Source organism: Mobula birostris, chromosome 14, assembly GCF_030028105.1.
Source record: "Mobula birostris isolate sMobBir1 chromosome 14, sMobBir1.hap1, whole genome shotgun sequence".
Taxonomy (NCBI): domain Eukaryota; kingdom Metazoa; phylum Chordata; class Chondrichthyes; order Myliobatiformes; family Myliobatidae; genus Mobula; species Mobula birostris.
The window spans coordinates 75,546,871-75,565,997 of record NC_092383.1 but is presented as its reverse complement, the minus strand read 5'-3'; the positions used below and the strand labels follow the sequence as shown (position 1 = coordinate 75,565,997).

At 42.0% G+C, this 19,127-nt stretch overlaps 1 protein-coding gene across 4 annotated transcripts in view; it reads left to right on the top strand.

Moving 5' to 3' along the window:
- tfeb (transcription factor EB) overlaps positions 1-10,684 on the top strand; it is a 158,554-nt gene extending 147,870 nt beyond the window's left edge. For all 4 annotated transcript variants that reach the window (XM_072278685.1, XM_072278684.1, XM_072278688.1 and 1 more), the window contains 2 exons: positions 326-473; positions 2,158-10,684. In XM_072278685.1, the coding sequence (XP_072134786.1) occupies positions 326-473; positions 2,158-2,571 (562 nt within the window). In that variant the 3' untranslated portion in view covers positions 2,572-10,684. The remainder of the gene's footprint in view (positions 1-325; positions 474-2,157) is intronic.
- The last annotated feature ends 8,443 nt before the right edge of the window (positions 10,685-19,127 follow it).

Here is a 19,127-nt window from a genome sequence, read left to right as displayed (position 1 = left end):
GTTACTCTATATTCTAACTATTTATGTGTCCGTCCGGCTGTCTGTCTATCTATCTACAGCACGGTAACAGGCCCTTGTGACCCAACAAGCCCTTGCCACCCATTTAGACCCATGTGACCAATTAACCTACTGACCCTTATGTCTTTGGAATGTGGGAGGAAACCGGAGCACTCGGAGGAAACCCAAGTGGTCACGAGGAGGACGTACAAACTCCTTGCAGACAGCAGTGGAATTGAACCTGGGTCACTGGTGCTGTAAAAGCTACACTATCGTGCTGTTCCCGCATTTCCTACTGGCGTTGAGATCCCCTCTGTTGCTGCCACAGGGATGTTCGTTGGAATAAGGGGACGATACTGAAAGCCTCGGTCGAGTACATCAAACGACTCCAGAAGGAGCAGCAAAGAACCAGAGAGATGGAGGGCCAGTCAAGGAGGCTGGAAATCACCAACAACCACCTGCGGTTTCGCATTCAGGTGAGGAAAGGAAGCGGAGGATGTTACTGGTAAGAGTGTTCCTTCTGGGCCAAATGCTGTGGATTCAATGCCATTCCAGAAACCTGAACACACAATCCTGGCCAAAACTCTGGTGCAAAAGGTGGTGTTGGGGTGTCTCCTATCCAATCAAATGTGAATCTGAGGCCAGTTTACCTTCTCAGTTGACATGATGGCAGCACTATTTGGAAAAAGTGCAGGCAAATTCTGCCTGATATCCTAGGTAAAACTGGTATTTCAACTATGATTTCTGAAGCGGTTTTTTCAGTCATGATCACATAGAGGTATACAGTAGGAAAGTTGACTCTTGGCCCAACTCATCCATACTGACAAAGGAGCCTTTGTGAGCTATCCCATTTGCCTGCATTTGGCTCATATACTCTAAATCTTTCCTATCCGTGAACCTGTCCCAAAGTCTTTAAGTACTGTCATTGTATCCACCTCTGGCAGTCGGTTCCATATATCTAACACTCCCTGGAAAATCTTGCCATTGGATCCCCTTTAAAACATTCCTCTTTCCCTTTAAGACTACAGTCAACCCAATTCTCCTGCCTTCTCCCCATAACCTTTGACTCTCTTACTGATCAAGATCCGATCAACCCCCAGTTAAATATATGCAATGACTTGGCTGCCACAGCCGCCTGTGGCAATGAATTCCACAGGTTCACTACCCTCTGGCTTAAGAAATTCTTCTTCATCTCTGTTCTAAAGGCAGGTTATTCTATTCTGAGGCTGTGCCCTCTGGTCCAAGACTCTCCTACTCACTCAACATCCTCTCCACGGCCACTTCATCTAAGCCTTCTCAGTATTCGATAGGTTTCAATAAGATCCTCCCTGATTCGTCTAAACATCCCTGGGAATCTTCCCTTCACCCTCTCTAACTTAATCACATCTTTTCCAGAGCATTACAACGAAAAGCGCACACAGGATTTCAGGTGGTGGTCTTACTAGTGTCTTGCACAACTATAAGGTGATGCCCTAACCCTGTACTCTGTGGCCCAACTGATGAAGGCAAATGAGCAGAACGCCTTCGGCATTTTACCTTGTACCACCTCAATGCATTTTTAAATGAATTGATCTGTGTGAACAGTATGCAAGACAAGTTTTTCACTGCTCTTCAGTGCATGTGGGAATAATAAACCAATTTACCAATTTATGTTGTCGACCTCTCATTGTTGTGTGCAAATTAAAGTTTCAAGTTTCAAAGTACATTTAATATCAGCATGTATCCAGTTCACGACCTGAAATTTGTCCTCTTCACAGACATCTATGAAACAAAGAAACCCCATTGAATGATAAAAGTATCGAAGCCCCAAAGCCCCACCTGCCCCTTCCCTTTGTACAAGCATCAGCAAAAAGCATTGAATCCTCCCCTTCACCCCCACCCCCGCCAGCAGAAGCACCAAACATCAACCCCACCACCCCACCATGCAGGCAACTGCAGAAGCATCAAAGAGCCATTGATCCAGAGTTTATCAAACTACGATTCATAACCCAGCACTTCATTATATCAGACAGGCTCTCTCTCTCCAGCGAAGATTGCATTTCCCACTTTACAAAAGCGTTTGCACTTACACAGCACAGGCTGTCTGGAATTTAACTTGAGACTATCAGAGTGCCTCCCAATATTAACCAGAAGCATTTTTTTTCTCTTGGTTGTACGTAGGAACTGGAGATGCAAGCTCAGGCCCATGGACTGTCCACTGTCTCGCCCTCAGGGCTGAACACAACAGAGCTCCTTGCTTCTTGTGTCAAACATGAAGAGAATCCCGTGAACTCACTTCAGCAGCCACACCAGCACCAGCATCACCAACAGCCTCCTCAAAGCCAATTGGATTTTGCTCAGTCCTTTGGCTTTTGTGACTCCTCGCTGGGCTACGGTGACACCATGAGCCAATTTACTGACCTGTCCTTCAACGTTCCTATCAAAAAGGAATATCAGCTGGATGACATGTTAATGATGGACGACGTGCTCTCTCCCTTGGGGAAGGACCCCCTCCTCTCCTCTGGGTCGCCATTGGCTTCCAAAACAAGCAGCCGACGGAGCAGCATTAGTATAGATGATGGTGATATTCTGTGACACAGAGCATCTAGCTTTAAAGCTACAATGTGTGTGTAAAACTATTGGATGGGTAAGATGGGGAGATGCTACCTTTTGAGGTTCAGGAATTTCCTGAACTCCTACTGATTTGAAGAATGTATCAGAAGTTGCTCTCTTTTACTGACTTCCCGGTTTTGAAGATTTTCACGTCCTTTTGCAGGCCATATTTTAAAGATATTTTGTGGAGTCTGTCTAATATTCTTTTTCCCAGTCGACTGCATGACTTTGTGCCATATCCATGACGCCACCTCTTCCCAACACTAATTAACGTACTCCCCCGAGTATACGACTGATCACTGAGCCACCATCTTTTAAGGAAGGCATTGGGTTTAAGTCTGTGTTCAGCCACAGTTTGCATTGTGAAAATCCGTCAGTGTTTTCTGTGACTGAGGTGAAGTTAGTACCGGGGTTAAGAGGTGGAGCTCTGTTAGAAATTGAGGCTTCAAACATCCCTTTTTGAGCTGAATGATCACAATTCCCATTTTTCCTTTCTAGTTTGTTGGTCAGGCACAGCTTTTAATGCTGTAACTGGATCCTTTCTCTCAGGATAATCCAAAATTTGAATCCTTAATACCACTACTTAGCTGATCTGTACCTGGAATAGGCTCGCTATTGCTGATCTAGAGAGTCCTAGTGTATGAACATTATTCTCGGACAGAAAATGAGTAGGTATACTTCAGAGTCACATGAAGCTAGGGTTGGACTCACAACCCATTGCCTTATTTTTTAACACCATTTCCCCCCAACTTAGACAGATGTGAGAAGTCGCGGTCCACATTCATAAATGAATCGGCTCTTTTCTGCAGAGCAGAGTCGATGGGCCAACTGACCTAATTCTGCTCTTATGTCTCATGGTCTTTAAGCAGAGCAAAGCAGGTAGCTGGATAAGCAAAGTTTCTGTGGTCCCAGTCATATACAAATAAATTAATCAATCCTTAATCAAACACAAGCAGAATCTCTTGCGCTTATGATTTGCTGTTTCCAGCATTTGCGGAATCTGTTGTGTTTATGATTCACCAGTCCCTGTTGCTGAGTTTTATATGTGGGAATTTCAATTAATGGGATGAGATTGCCTTGTATTTCTGATGTATTCCCATTGTCCCTGCTATTTTAATCCATGTATTCAGACACTGGAAGGCCTCTCAGCTGAGTGAGTGAGGGCCCTAATTTTAGTGCCAAGGTAGGTATGTCAGGATGATGATTTTGTGATGTCCCCACAGTTTTAATCACAAGTCTGTGCAGCCTCTGATAACGAACAATCTCAGTCAGAGGAGATCCAGACAAGGGATTAAAACCAGTGGCCCTGGAGAACTAGAACTGGTTCATCCTAGCCCTAAAGGCCACCTTAAAGTGTCAGCTCTTGTGCTTTCAGCACTTACTGATCAGAGCTGCTCCCCACCTTGTATTTATTTACCTGATAAGGAGCTATTTCCCATAAGTAGCCATTTCCCCCAATCCATGGCAACTGCCTGTCGCACCACACCAACTCAGAGATATGGAACCCTCCATTTTTCCCTTCATTCTAATCCCTCGCAGATACATAATGAGCTGCAGCCTGATCTCTGAAGAAGCCTTAGCCTGTAGTCAATAGCCATTTTTTAATCCAAAGCCAGAAGAAATAAAAATTCTTAAAGAAGCAAGTCCAAATGGGACACCAAGGACCGTATTCAGGGCCATGTGACTTGCTTTTGATCTGTGTAGGCTCTGACTAGTTTCTGTGTGATCTGTTCACTGATAAATTAAAACAAGATGCAATGCTGGAGCTGATCTATTTAAATGTCATGGAGACAATGCTTAAAGTCTGCTAATTGAAGAAGATCTCACTGATCATGGCTGGGGTATACCCAGACTGGAGCTCAAATCAGGGGGAGCTGGTATGTTAAATTCCACTTACAGAGATTAGGAGCCCATTTAGTCCTTTGTATTTGCTCCACCCCTTCGGAAGAGCTAGCCAAGTAGCTCCACACTCTCTGCTGTTGTCCCACGAGCAAAGCAAATTTTTTCTTTTCAAGTATTTTGTATCAACAATATTTGTGGCTTCCCTCCCTTCAGTGTAAATTTTCCATGTCATTTGTGGGAGGCTTCATGTAGATGCTGACAAAATATGATCCAAAGTACTCTTCCCATTTTAAGCTGTTTCATGGCTGTTGGCCTGTTGACTGTAAGCCAATCATTTGGCAATTGGCCAAAGCAGTTTCTTCAAGAGAAAATAGACCATTGCAGTGAATTCAAAATCCTTAAAATTCTTTAATTCTTAAATTCTTTAAGAATTCTTAAATTGTTTTCAAAACCATGGATGTTGGGAATTTCTGTGCTTTTGTCCAATGGGGAAAGCAGGCCCAGAATCGTGGTTTTGGTTCTAAAGCCTCCTAGGTGTTGGTGGAACAAGCAGGTTATCCAGAATATCAGTGAATGTAACGTGGGAACCCTGGCCACCTCCACTTCCCAACAAGTGATTTACTGAAAAAACTCATAAAGTGATGGAGTTACTTAGCAGCCTTTTACTTCTTTATTTCACCGACACTTCTTTTCTTGAAGTGCCCAACTTGAAGTTCTGCTTTTGTCATCGACATTAATGTCTATTTCTGTTTCCTTGTTCAGCTTAATTACATTCAAATCAAATCAAATCAAATCCAAGTTTAATTATCATTCAGCTGTTTGAAGTAGTGTTCCGCTGGGGCCAAGGTGCAAAATGTACACAGCATAGTCACGCAAAAAAGATCATATAGCTGTCTTGTCTTTGAGCAGGTAACTACCAATTATTTTTCTCTTGATCACTTCTACCCCTTTTTAAATTTCAAATTCACAGCACTGGTATACTGGGGTGAGGTAGAGGTGGGGCAGACCCTCTTCTATTTGTAAGAGCAGCCTTTGCAGGCTAGGTTATCATTTACGATAGCCTACAGATAGCACTTCCAGCTCTGAAGCAGAAAATTGTAGATTCAAGCCTTGTGCTGGGGAACAGAACCCTTATCTAAGCTGACATTCCACTGTTGTACCATCAGAGCTGCCAACATTTGGAGGAGACACTAAAAAGGACTTGAACAGATGCCATTGCTTTGCTCTGCTAGAAAGGGCTTACTCACTTGTGAATGTGGCTCGGGCGCTCCTTTCATTAGATCTAACTGCTGTGTGGCAAGTTATGAAAAAAAAACAAAGTGAAAGTTCCTCAGATATTTTGCATGGTGTTTATCTTTCAGTCTACCTTCCCAAAATGAGACCAGATGGATACTAATCTCATTGTTATTTGTGGGATCTTGCTATGCTTAGTTGGCTACTACATCTCCTGCAACAGAACACTGACTACACTTCACATCTATGTCGCTGCCAATGAAGTTCCTTGGCTCACCCTGAATGTGTGCAAAGGGGCAGAGAAATAAATGTGATTTCTCCCCTCCTGAACTTCTTGCTATTTTTGATAATGTGCTGAACAACTGGAAGCAAGATTCTCTGCCTGTTTTGAGTGAGTTATAGTAGGGAGCTGTGCTTGAAATGTAAAATACTCTGTAATATTGTGACATAGTCTGTAATATAATTCAGTATATTGGAAATTTGGAAATGGGTGAAGCAGACTGCAAATGTTACATGTGTGGAGATTGTCTTTCATCTACTGTCAAATCTTTAATTTTTCTGTTTTCCCCTGTTAACAAATGCGATAATGGTTTGCAAACCTTTTGCATTGCATTAAGCTATTGCTTTGCATTTGGATATGTTTATCCTTTGGTATTTTATGGCGCACGAACAGGCAGTGATAAAAATCCTTGACCACATTGATGCCCACTCTCATCACAAATTCAGCTCCCGATGTTTGAAAATTATAGCCAATGTGTGTCCTGTTAACAAAAGCAGGAGTTGTAGTTGTTTGGATACGGGTGTGACTGACAAGAACATATATTGTCCATCTCTATCCGATCCACAAGAAGGAGGTAATAAGTTATCTTGAACCAGTGCAGTCTGTGTGGTGGGACCCCTCCTTGCAATGCCGTTATAGGGGCTCCAAGGTATTGACCCAGTGACAATGAAGATCCAGTCAACGTGACTCCAGTTGGTATAACTTGTAATTCAGAGGTGGTGTCCTCGTTGACTTTCTGGGTGTCTGAGGTGATGAACAAGGATGATTTGTATTGTGTGGGTTGAGCAGGTTGTAGGATATTGGTTGTAGACACTTTTAAACTCCAGCACCATGTTTTGAAGTGGCCAGATGTGAACTAGTAACCAGGAAACTCATTGGGTCCATTGAAATGCTACTGAATTAAAGCAAGATTCAGTTCTCTGTTTCTCTCTGGAAGGACGTCTGAGCCTCAAGTTGGCCTGTGACATTGCTTGGCTCTTTGTGTGTCGTGTACATTTGCGTACCACACCTCTCTAGTATATCTGTCAAACCCTCCTGTTTGGAAGTGCCCAACTTTTACTTTCATGGTTTAAGCCATACATTGTTGTCACAAAGTAATCGGAAACACAGTCAGTTTAAATTCTATTCATGCTGACTTTCAAACTACTGACCCTAATTTAATCTTTGTACTCTACTTCGGGCTTTACCTTCCAATAAGAGAGTATTGGAAGTATCTTCTGCTCTCCCCTCCCCTCTGTGCTGTTGAAGTTCACACTGGATAAACCAGTCAGGAAGAACGAGCACAAAGCTGAAGTGAACGTGAGAGCAGATCAGGAGAGCATGTGGGCCATCTGCTACAGGAGAGATGTTGTGGGTCTTGCGACAACTTGTGGCTGGTTTCAGTGATACTTTGATCATTCTCGATAGAGAGTAGGGTTCAAAATCTCACTATCTAGGGACTGGTTTGACTCACCATCTCGGTTCAATTCTTCCTCTGCTCTCACCTCCACCACATGCATTTCTAACTCTTGCCACCAAATTTAGATACTGGCTGTAGGCAGCATTTTTTTTTTTCACAGCCAACAATTGGCTTCTGTACTATCCTATCACTTGAGATGAGATGTGTGCAACGTTGTGGAGACTTCCTTATATTTGAAAATCAAAAAAATTTCAGATGCAGGAATCTGAAATAGAGGCAGAAAAGCCTGCTGATGCTCAACAAGTCAGATGGCATCTGTGGACAGAGAAACAAAGGTAATGTTGTGTAAAGTAATATTGTGGTCCTGATAAAGAGTCTCGGCCTGAAACACTGACTGTTTCTTCAAAGTTCAAAGTACACTTTATTATCAAAGTATGTATAAATTATACAAGCTTGAGATTCATCTGCTTACAGGCAGCCACTGAACAAGAAACCAAATTTTCAAAAATGACCAACACCCATTGCAGAGAGAGAGAGAGAAAAAACAAATGAAATCAAATCCTGCAAGCAATAAAACAAGCATCAGCATTCAGAACAAAACTGAGTCCATGAACCCGAAGCTGGGAACAGCTGGAGTGGGCCCATAGTATCCATAGGTGCTGGCTGACTTGCTGAGTTCCTCCAGCATTTCAAATATGCTACTATGGATTTCCAGAGAATCTCTTGTGTTTAACAATAGTAATGTTTTCAGTCAAGGGCATTTCATCATAATGAATGAGGAGTCTTTAAACTGAAATGCTAACTCCTCTTTCCACAGATACTTCATGATTTGCTGAGAGTCACCAGCATTTCCTGATTTCCTCCCATTCATTCACAGAATGTGTATGCGGTCAATAAGGCTGGCATTTATTGCCCGTGTACAATTGACCTGAGCAGCCTCTATGCCAGTTTCCCAGAATACTTCCCATGACAGTGAGTTCCACATCTGTTAATACTTCTGGCCCCTGGTTGTGAAAAGGGGGTGGGTCGGTTTGTGTAGGAGCAGACTTGATGGGCCAAATGGCTCATTTCTGCTCCTATGTCTTATGGTCTATGTCACTGTTAGCAATCAACCTGACTCCTCTACAGAGAGAAAGAGTTGCCACTTCTAGCTGTCTCTCTTGCTTTTCTCCCACCAATCACTTTACCAATTTGAAGTTCTTGTTTGTAGTGGGAGGATAGAATTTGCCAATCAGAGTTTATTTATTTTTAGAGCTACAGCATGCAACCAGGCCCTTCCAGCCCAATGAGCCCACAACACCCTGTAACAATGGGTTCTGCTAGAGAAGCTGAATTCTACAGATGCTTACTTTAGTTGTATGGGAGTTGGATTATAGTTGAATGTACTTCTGCAGAGATAGCAGACAGCAATTTACACAGACTTGTGGCTGAGAATTGAACTCATCTGGATCAACCATGTCAACCATGCTTCGTGGCAGCAATGTAGAAAGACATGATTTGGTAAAGGTGCTATAAGATGTAGTATTTTAGAACACTTAGCATCAAAGCTTGGTTGTAACTTTAGTAAGAGTGGAATGTCATTCTATATTCCTGCATATGGTCAGTAGGGACTCAGTGGTCTGAAAGGTTGCCTAACATGCTTAGCCATTCTGTATATCTCTGACTGTAAACTGAGTGGTTTGGCAGACATATTGAAGGACAGTTAACATTCATTGTGGGCCTGGAATCAAATCCAAGCCAACTGGGTAAGAGCAGTGAATTTCCTTCTCTGGGAGACCTGGAATCAGTTTTATCCCCCCCTCCCCACCAAATTCCAGTACATATTTAAAACAAAATCCAGAATTGAAATAGCTGAATTTATTTTCCCCAGCTGTCATGCTAGAATTTGAACTTTTGCTTTTGGATCAGTACATTAGGTATCTAGATTACTCAGCAACAGCTTAACCACCAGTTAACATTAAATACAAAGAAAACAAAATACTGGAAATACTCAGCAGGTCAAGCAATGTCTGTGGAAAGAGAAAATGTTGATGTTTCTGGTCTGGGACCCTGAGGTTCTGATGAATGGTTTCAAACCTGAAGCATTAACCCTGTTTCTCTTTCTGCTGCCTGACCTGTTAAGTGTTACAGCATTTTCTATTTTCATTTTGGCTTTTCGGCATTTGTGTATTGTTAAATTTTCATTTTCTGTTACAGTTCCCAACATAAGTGGAAGCTGTTTTTTTTAGTTAAAGCAGTTCAACAGCAAATATCAAAACCTAGATGGAAATACCCAGATGGTATTGGTGTCCTATTCACTTATGATATTGTGACACAATTTTTTATTTTAGCTATTTTGGGGAGTTTTAACTCTCTTACAGCACCCAAACCCCTTTTGTCCAAACTGGGTTTTGCTGGCAGGACTGTCCTGCTGATTTAATGCCTGGGCACTCCTGGAGCATGGGCAATACCTTCATGTAGTCCTACAGCGTTCACTGGTAAACCATGAGTGATTTTGTCAATTGCCCCGGGCTTAGGGGTTTTGTAAACCCCAGCTTTGTGCATACACTAATTTGGATCATATGCTTTCCTGATTCAACTCTAAGAATGGATGCTTTGTCGTCAGGCTCCAGTGCTCACAGATCTTCAAAGTGGATTGTGGGAGAACGTCCATAAGTCGGGTGATGTTGGATGCACAGTGGGGTCAGGTGAAATACTGCAGTAGCAGGATTTGTTGTGTCTCTGCCTTCTCAAATTAAGGAGGGAACACAAGGAATTGGGTAATGTGCTTCAATCTAACCCTATCCAATTCTTGCTTCCTCTGAAGATCCCAGCAACTCAGAATTTGCTCTAAGGGTTAGTGATAAGTTAGGAACGGGAATGAACAGTTAGATCCTTTCTCTATGGTTGAAATCATAAAAGCCTGTAAATTAATTTGAATGTGCTAGCTCTCCAGGCTAGACTGCAATTAGAATCATTTATAATTTTGTCAAAGTGGTAAAACAAAATCCTTCTTTGCTAAAATAGATGGTTCTGAAATGAATGTACAGCATTTAACAAGGTTGGAGTCTGACACTGTTACCCATGGAATCCTTTTCCATTCCACTATAATTTAAGTTTTAGGATTTTTTCAACAAGTACTCTTGAGCATGTTTTGAAATAAAAATACACTCTATCCTGCTTCAGTCTTCTCAACCAGTTCATGGGTAAAACAGCCCATTATATTTTCAGAGTTGCAAAGGAATGGAAAACTTGCAACTGTGACTTTACAGATTGTTGATGCAAAAATCTACTGTGTGATCATCATGTTGCTACTGAGATTATTTACCTCTTTATAAAATATACAGATTGTTTTACTTGAACTGCATCTGTGTTCTTTTGTGCTCTTTGGGAAGGCTAGTTGAACTCCGGGAGGTGGGAAGGAAAGTGGTTTATATTTTCCAGCTGCTTTTTGACCAGTGAGACCGCTGACCAATAGTGTGACTAACAGCCAATGGCTGGCGACGGGCATGGTTTCTCTGATTTGGGGAAACACTGATGAATAATGAAGGAAAATGACTTCAAATCCCACTGGAGCTGCTTGAAAATGTGATTTTAGTTTACAACCAATTCTGCAAGTTAAAAATTGGTAAAGTTAACAGATCGGCGAAGTGAAGCTTCCTGCAAAAACTGGACAATAATGAACATGGTTCTTTTGACATGAAGAAACAGCAACTTCCATCACTGGACTCCTTGCCCTTTTATGGAATGTGGAGACCTCTCTGTTCATCTGCAGAACCTTTGTATGTAATTTGTTGTGTTGGATAAAAGCATCCTGAAATAATTGAAGACACCACCTTCTTCATTTTGAAATAAGTGCAGAGAATTACATCTTAGGTTCAAGTTTATTGTGTAGGCATACATAAGGTATAAATGCCATGAAAATTAACTTTTTGCAGTAGCAGCGCAGTACATTAGAAACTTGACAGACATAGTTAAGTTAACAAACAATGCATAACTTACACAACAAAATAAATATAATTACATTAGGTGCAAATTGAGAGAGAGGAAAGGAAATATAGTCCAAAATACTGATTTCTCATTCTGATAAAATATTTTTCTCTACCCCTTCCTCTTCTTCTATTCTCCACTCCTGCTTACCTTTTCTCACCTCCCCCTGTGTCCCCTCCTCCTTCCCTTCCTCCCATGGTCCATTCTCCTCTCCTATCATACTCCTTCCTCTCCAGCTCTTTATCTTTCATACTCATCTGGCTTCACCTATTACCTTCTAGCTGTCCTCCTTCGCCTCCCCCCATCTTTTTATTCTGGTATCTTCGCCTTCCTTTCCACTCCTAAAGAAGGGACTCGGTCCAAAACAACAACTGTTTATTCATTTCCATTGATGCTCTCTGACCTGCTGAGTTTCTCCAGCATTTTGTGTGCATTGCCTTAGATTTCCAGCAAGTAAAGACTTTCTCATGTTTATACTCCAAAATAGTCTTTTTTCTCAGTTTGGAGGAACAACACCTTATATTCCGTCGGGGTAGCCTCCAACCTGATGGCATGAACATTGACTTCTCAACTTTCTGCTAATGCCCCACCTCCCCCTCGTACCCCATCCGTTATTTATTTATATACACACATTCTTTTTCCCTCTCTCCTTTTTCTCCCTCTGTCCCTCTCACTATACCCCTTGCCCATCCTCTGGGCTTTCCACCCCCTTCCCCCTTTTCTTTCTCCCTGGGCCTCCTGTCCCATGATCCTCTCATATCCCTTTTGCCAATCACCTGTCCAGCTCTTGGCTCCATCCCTCCCCCTCCTGTCTTCTCCTATCATTTCGGATCTCCCCCTCCCCCACCCACTTTCAAATCTCTTACTATCTCTTCTTTCAGTTAGTCTTGACGAAGGGTCTCGGCCTGAAACGTCGACTGTACCTCTTCCTAGAGATGCTGCGTTCACCAGCAACTTTTCTGTGTGTTGCTTTTTTCTCTTTATTCTTGTTATAGTTATTTTAATAGAAAATATATATACTTTTACCGTATATCATTTTTATAAATGCTTCACTTATGTCTATTTAACAGTAGAAATTTACAGTCATTAACCAATCTGGCTTACATATGTGCCTTCAGTGCAGTTGAGGCTTAACTGTCTCTGAAGTGGCCAAGCAAGTCATCCAGTTATTTCAAACCAATATTCAGCAGCTGATGGCAGCAGTCTAGACACATACATATCAGAACCATGGGGCTTGGCAATAAATACTGATCTTGTTTGTGGTGGTCTCTTCCCAAGATGAATTATGTTTCCTTGCACATATTTCTGATGTGGTCTTGCTGCAAGACTGTAAACTTCAACTCCCACCTCCCACAGTGATTACTTCAATCACAGACATGCCCTCTGACTGGAAGTAAAGTTGGAGCCAGAAATGAGCTACACGGTTATAGCTGGTGATACTTCAGCAGGTCTCCTTGAATTGTGGGTTCCTGTCAGACATCTGCTGAAGTATCACAAGGTTCTGATTGAGGTGCTGATCATTGACTGAAATTGTTGTAGAACAAGGGAGCCACCTTGTGACTGAATATTTCTCCTGCAGTTGAAAACAAATAAAACTAAATAATTGAATCTGAAACAAAACTTGCTGGAAGAATCGAGCCAGTCATACAGCATCCATGGGAAAACAAGCCAGTCAATGGTTTCAGTCTGCAACCATTCCTCAGAACTTACTTCCATTTCTGAGGAAAAGTCACTGACAGGAAATGTTAAGCAACATGCACACAATGCTGGAGGAACTCAGCAGGTCAGGCACCATCCTTAGAAATGAATAAAGAGTTGACGTTTCAGGCCGAGACCCTTCTTCAGGACTGGAAAGGGAGTGGCCAGAATAAAAAGGTGGGGGAAGGGAGGGAGAATAGCTAGAAGGTGATAGGTGAAGCCAGGTGTGTTGGAAAGATAAAGGGCTGGAGAGGAAGGAATCTGACAGGAGAGGAGAATGGATCATAGGAAAAAAGGAAAGGAGGATGGCACCCAAGGGGAGGTGATAGGCAGGTGAGAAGAGGTAAGAGGCCAGAATGGGGAATAGAAAAAGAGGGGAGGGATTTTTTTTACTGGAAGGAGAAAATCGATATTCATGCCATCAGGTTGGAGACTGCCCAGACGGAATACAAGATGTTGTTCCTCCATCCTGAGGGTGGCCTCATCTTGGCACAAGAGGAGGCCATGGACTGATATGTCGGAATGGGAATGTGAATCAGAATTAAAATGTTTGGCCACCAAGAACTTCTGCTTTTGGCAATGGAGTGGTGGTACTCGATGAAGCAGTCCTCCAATTTACAATGGGTTTCGCCAACGTAGGGGAGGCTGCATAGGGAGCACTGGATACAGTAGATGACCCTAATAGAGTTGCAGGTGAAGTATTGCCTCACCTGGAAGGACTGCTTGGGGCCCAGGATGGAGGTGAATAAACAGCACTTAGGCTGCTTGAGGGGATAAGCGCCAGGAGGGAGATTAGTGGGGAGAGACGAATGGACAAGGGAATCATGAAGGGAGTGATCTCTGTGGAAAGCAGAGAGGGGGAGGAGGTAAAGATATGTTTGGTGGTAGGATCTATTTGGAGATGACAAAGTTGCAGAGGATGACAGGAAATGTTGACTGGTTTCTCTTTCAACTGACTGAGTTCTTCCAGCAGTTCTGTCTCCTGCAAGCTCTTTTGACCTGAAACAAAGACTATTTTGACCTTCTGTTCAGATAAACATGCTTCAGGGGAACTAACCAACATCAAAGTAATAGATGTGTTGGTCCTTATGCCAGAGATGTGCACTGGTTGGATTTTGGGGCAGTCAGTATAGATAGTGTTGTTACCAATAGCCAGTATGCACATTAAAGACATATGTCTCAACATATGTACACAATATATATGACCCTCCTAAAAAAGGTAAATTTAAATTCTTGTACCCACTGCTACAAATGCTGTTCATGAGAAATTGGTGGGTGAAGTTTGGCTTCTGTATTCCTTACATAAAAACAAAACTACCCTTCAAATAATTAATTGAATTTCTCAGGTTGTGAAAGGTGTGGTAGAAGATCACATCTATTTCTTCTCCTTGAGGTCTGTTGGATTATATGTGAACATCAGACAGGAAGGTGGGGAAGTTCAAGTCTGACGCTGTCGGATTGAATGCTTATTCCTCATTTTCCTTGCTTTTTGTTTCCTTTTATGGATTGGGCAATTAGAAGAGTCTGAGAGATCTTGAAATCGTTCCTTACATGGCCAAAATTGCAAAGTTGCTCACTGTGTCTTTTCCACCATTTTGTTTTGGCCATTGAAGTGGCTGGCCTATAGTACAGGAGGCACCCAATGCTATGGACATGGTTCTGATTTGGAGAAAGACCTATTCTGCGGCATGCTGAATAAATAATTCAGGAAATATTTGATTTCAGTTTACAACCAATTCTGCAAATTAAGAATTGGTAACATTAAAGTGAAAATGAATCCACCATAAGTGCCGCAGAAACCCAACCCGTTCAATGGTCCTTTTGCAACGAGAGCCTGCCTGTTGCATATACCCTGTCCATGATCTCCACTGCTACTGGGCTCCCTGCAATTTACCTTAGCAATATGCTTTGGGCAATAACTTCTAACCTTCTGAATGATATTCTAGGAATTAATTAAGATTTAAAAAAACTATACTTAAAGATTTGAAAATATTGCCTTTACTTAAAAGGATTAAAATGCAGTATTGTCCTGCTGGCTCCAGGTGGCGGTGCAGCATTGCAGAAAGCCAGTGGGATAAATTTTATCTTCTAGTTTTACAGCAAGAGACAGATGTTCACAATCTGGGCATGGATGTTATTGATTACCTGAAAACTGTGTGGTTAGCAAAATGGGTGCCTAACTACCAAACTGGAGTTTCAGATTTGCAGCTGGTCTGCAGAACGAGGTGTAACAGTCTGTAAACAAATTTCTGTGGCTCCCAGCACAAGGCGTATGTTAATGTCGTGTCTTTAGTAGTAAAGTGTTCCTAGGCACTCTCCAATGGTGACTGCCAAATGAGATCTGACATGGAGCTACAAAAAATGCGATTAGCCTGGTCAAATTTGTAGGATTACAAACTGGATCTCTTAGTACAAGCACACTCAGCAATTCCGGATCAGCTTCTTCTCCTCTGCCATCCGATTTCTAAATGGACGTTGAACCCATGAACACAGCTTCACTTTATTATTTCAGTTTTTGCACTATTATTTTTAATTTTAACTATTTAATACACACAATTACTTACTGAACTCATTTATTTTTTCTATCTTTATCATGTATGGCATTGTTTTGCTGCTGCTATGTTAGCAAATTCCACGATATATGCTGGTGATATTAAACCTGATTCTGATTCTAGTGAAAGTGTCTCATAAAAGACTTTAATGCATTGGAGGTTTTGGGAGGAAACTACACATTTGTGTCGGACATGCATAAAATTCCAGGATCGCAATGCATTGAGATCACCGAGGCGTTAATGAAAAGATTCCCACCTTGACACTCACCCTCTGCCATTCTCAGATTTTTACACGCAAGGTATTTGAAATTTCACTGTGTGTTCCATAACTACTTGCTGTCTTTTAGACCCATAAGGTATAGGAGCAGAATTAAATCACTTGGTTTGAGACTGCGCCGTCATTCAGTCATGACTGGTTTTTGTTTTTTCTCAACCCCATTCTCATGCCTTTTCCCCATAATCTTTAATCCATTTACCAATCAAGAACCTATCAATCTGTCCTTAAATACATGCAATGACTGGGCTTCTTGGTGTTCTGTGGCAATGAATTCCACAGATCCATTACCCTATGGCTGAAGATATTCGACTTCATCTTTTCTAAAGGGGTGACCTTATATTCAGAGGCTGTTTCCTTGGATCCCAGACTCTGTCGCAAATGAAAATGTCCTCTGCATGTCTACTCCACCCAGTCATTTTACTATGTTTCAGTGAGACCCTTCTGAAGTCTATCAGGGGCAGGCTCAGAACTGTCAAATGCTCCTTGTAAGTTAAGCCTTGTATGTTGAACCGCCTCTGGGGGGGCCAGCACATGCTTTCTATCAATACGCATCAGAGGTACTTGCTGTAATCTCTGCCTTGTTATCATTCCATGTTTTATAGAGATATAGAGCCACTAGTAATGAGGGTCTCAGTCAGGGCAGAAGATCATTCACCCCCCCCCAATGTTTTTCCTCACCTTAATGCTGGCCTCTTATGCAGAATTTCAGGGATTTCCATAGTGCGAGTTGCTTTAAAGTCAGATAGAACATGACTTTTGGGATCTTCATACAGAGGTCCCAATGGAACTCAGTCGTAATGCAACACAGTAATATTTCTAGCATCCTTCCAGTCAATTCTACTAGTAGGAATGAGTGCAAGTATTATAAATTAAACACTCTTGGTGTAGCAAAAATTGTTAACTGGAGTAGGCTTTCCAGAACACCTAAAAGGAGGAGAGAAATGGAGAGGATGAGTAGAGATGCCCCCTATACTGGAAAAAAAGAAAAAAAAAAGAAAAAAAAGCATCTTATCTATGCTCCTATGATTTTATAAACCTCCACAAGGTCATCCCTTAGTTTCCTTTACTACTGCCTGATATGCCGCTGGTGTTTAGGGCAGCATTGAAGGTCCCTATCTCTGGTGGTGTTCAGGGCTTCCTTCTTCATGTCAGTAGCTTCCTCCCGGTTTTCACCACTGTTAATCATGCAATCCCACGTGGAGACTCAGGAATACCGTCGCACTCAGCTGTAGAAAGGTTCTTCATTGCTGTTTCCATAACAATTGTGTTTTACCAGTCAGAGTTGTTAGCCCTGAGTTCAGTCTGTCCTTCATTCCAGGGGTAAAAAAAAAAGTCCTCTGCTTATAACTCAAGCCTTCTAGTCATGGGAACATCTTGTGAATCTTATCTACACCCTTTTGAGCTTGATGATGTCCTTCCTATAGCTAGGCAATGTATTGGACTGAATCAAGCAAGAGAGTTCATTCATAGCTATTGGAGTTTTGGCATTATTTACATCACCTCCTATGCCAGTAGTGATTTCCCTGGGAATATCCTGAGAATCTCAGTAAAAAAAATCAAAGATTAGAAGAAATAAATGCAAACAATGGAGGCCTGAAGAAAACACTGGACGTTTCCCCTCCTTTAATATCCTTTTTATCTTAATGAGATTATGAAAATTAGAGTTTGAAACCATTATTTATACCCATTAAATATGTTGAAGGAAATGCAATTATCCAAGCTATTCTCTTTTTAATGTAAATGATTATAATGCCATGAAATATTCAAGGAATTGAAAAATACATTGCAGTTTTCAATAAAGAGAAATAAACGAAATGCTTGAAAATAAAAGTAAGATCGGAGGCACAGGAGATGCAGATGCTGGAATCTAGAGCAAAAAGCAAGAGGCCCTCAGGGGATCAAACAGCAGCTGTGGGGGGAATGAGATAGTCAACATGCTAGATCAACACCCTTCATCAGCACTCCTCTGGAAAAAAAGTCTGATTTACATCAGTGATTTTTAAGTCCTCTCACCCCTCAAATATTGAACTGTAAAATTTGACCAGACACCAGTCGCAGTTTGCGTCACATGACTTTGTTTATGTGAGGGAATATATGTTCTGGGAAAAGATCTCAGACCTGAAGCGTTAACCGTTTCTCTTCTCACATTTGCTGCCTGACCTGAAGAGTGCCTCCAGAATTTTTCATTTTTTATTATATGCGCCAGGGGTATCATTGTGCGGGAGGCTTTCGGAATCAGAATTGGATTTGTTAACACTGACTTATATGTCATCAAGTGTGTTGTTCTGCAAAGATAAAATTACTATAAGGTACAAAATTAAATAAGTAGTATAAAAATGAGGTAGTGTTTAATGGGTTTCATGGACCATTTAGAAATCTGATGATGGAGGGGAAGAAGCTGCTTCTGGGACATTGCATTTGAGTCTTCAGGCACCTCTTCCTTCTCCCCGATGGTCATAACAAGAAGAGGGAATGTCCCAGATAGTGATGCCCTTAGTGCTGGATGATACTTTCCTGAGGTACCACCTCTTGAAAGTGTCCTTGATGGTTGGGCGGGTTGTGCCTGCGATAAAGCTGGCTGAATGAATAACCCTTTACACCCTCTTGTGATCCTGATGCTCTATACCGGGCTGTGATGCAAGTGATCTCCATTACACATCGATAGAAATTTGTAAGAGTCTTTTGTGACCTATTGAATCTCATCAAACTTCTAATGACACTAGAGCTGTTGACGTGCCTTCTTCATGATTGCATCTATGTGTCGGGCCCAGAACAGATCCTCTGAGATGTTGACACTCAGGAATTTGACGCTGCTCACCCTTTCCCCTCTGGCCCCTCAATGAAGACTGGTCTATGTCCTCCCAATGTCCTGAAGTTTATAATCAATTACTTGATCTTGCTGATGGTGAGTGTAAGGTTGTCCTGTGACACCACTCAACCAGCCAAGAGCAGATCACAACCTTTATCAGTGGCTCATGGTGGATGTCAACATTTAAATCTTCCAGAGAAGAGGTATCTCCAGGATTCCCAGTTTGAAGCATAATATGATCAGAGAGATGCAGGCCTTTTGGCCCATCACATCCATGCTAACTATTAAGCACCCATCCAGACAGATCTAATTTACCAACACTTGGTCCTCCTCATCTCTGATCTAAGGAGTGTCCTTCTATTCTGAGGCTCTGCCCTGTGGTCCTAGACTCACCCACTATTGGAAATGTCTTCTCCACTTACACTCTATCCAGCCCTTTGAATATTCAATAGCTTTTAAAGACATCCCCCCCCCCCATT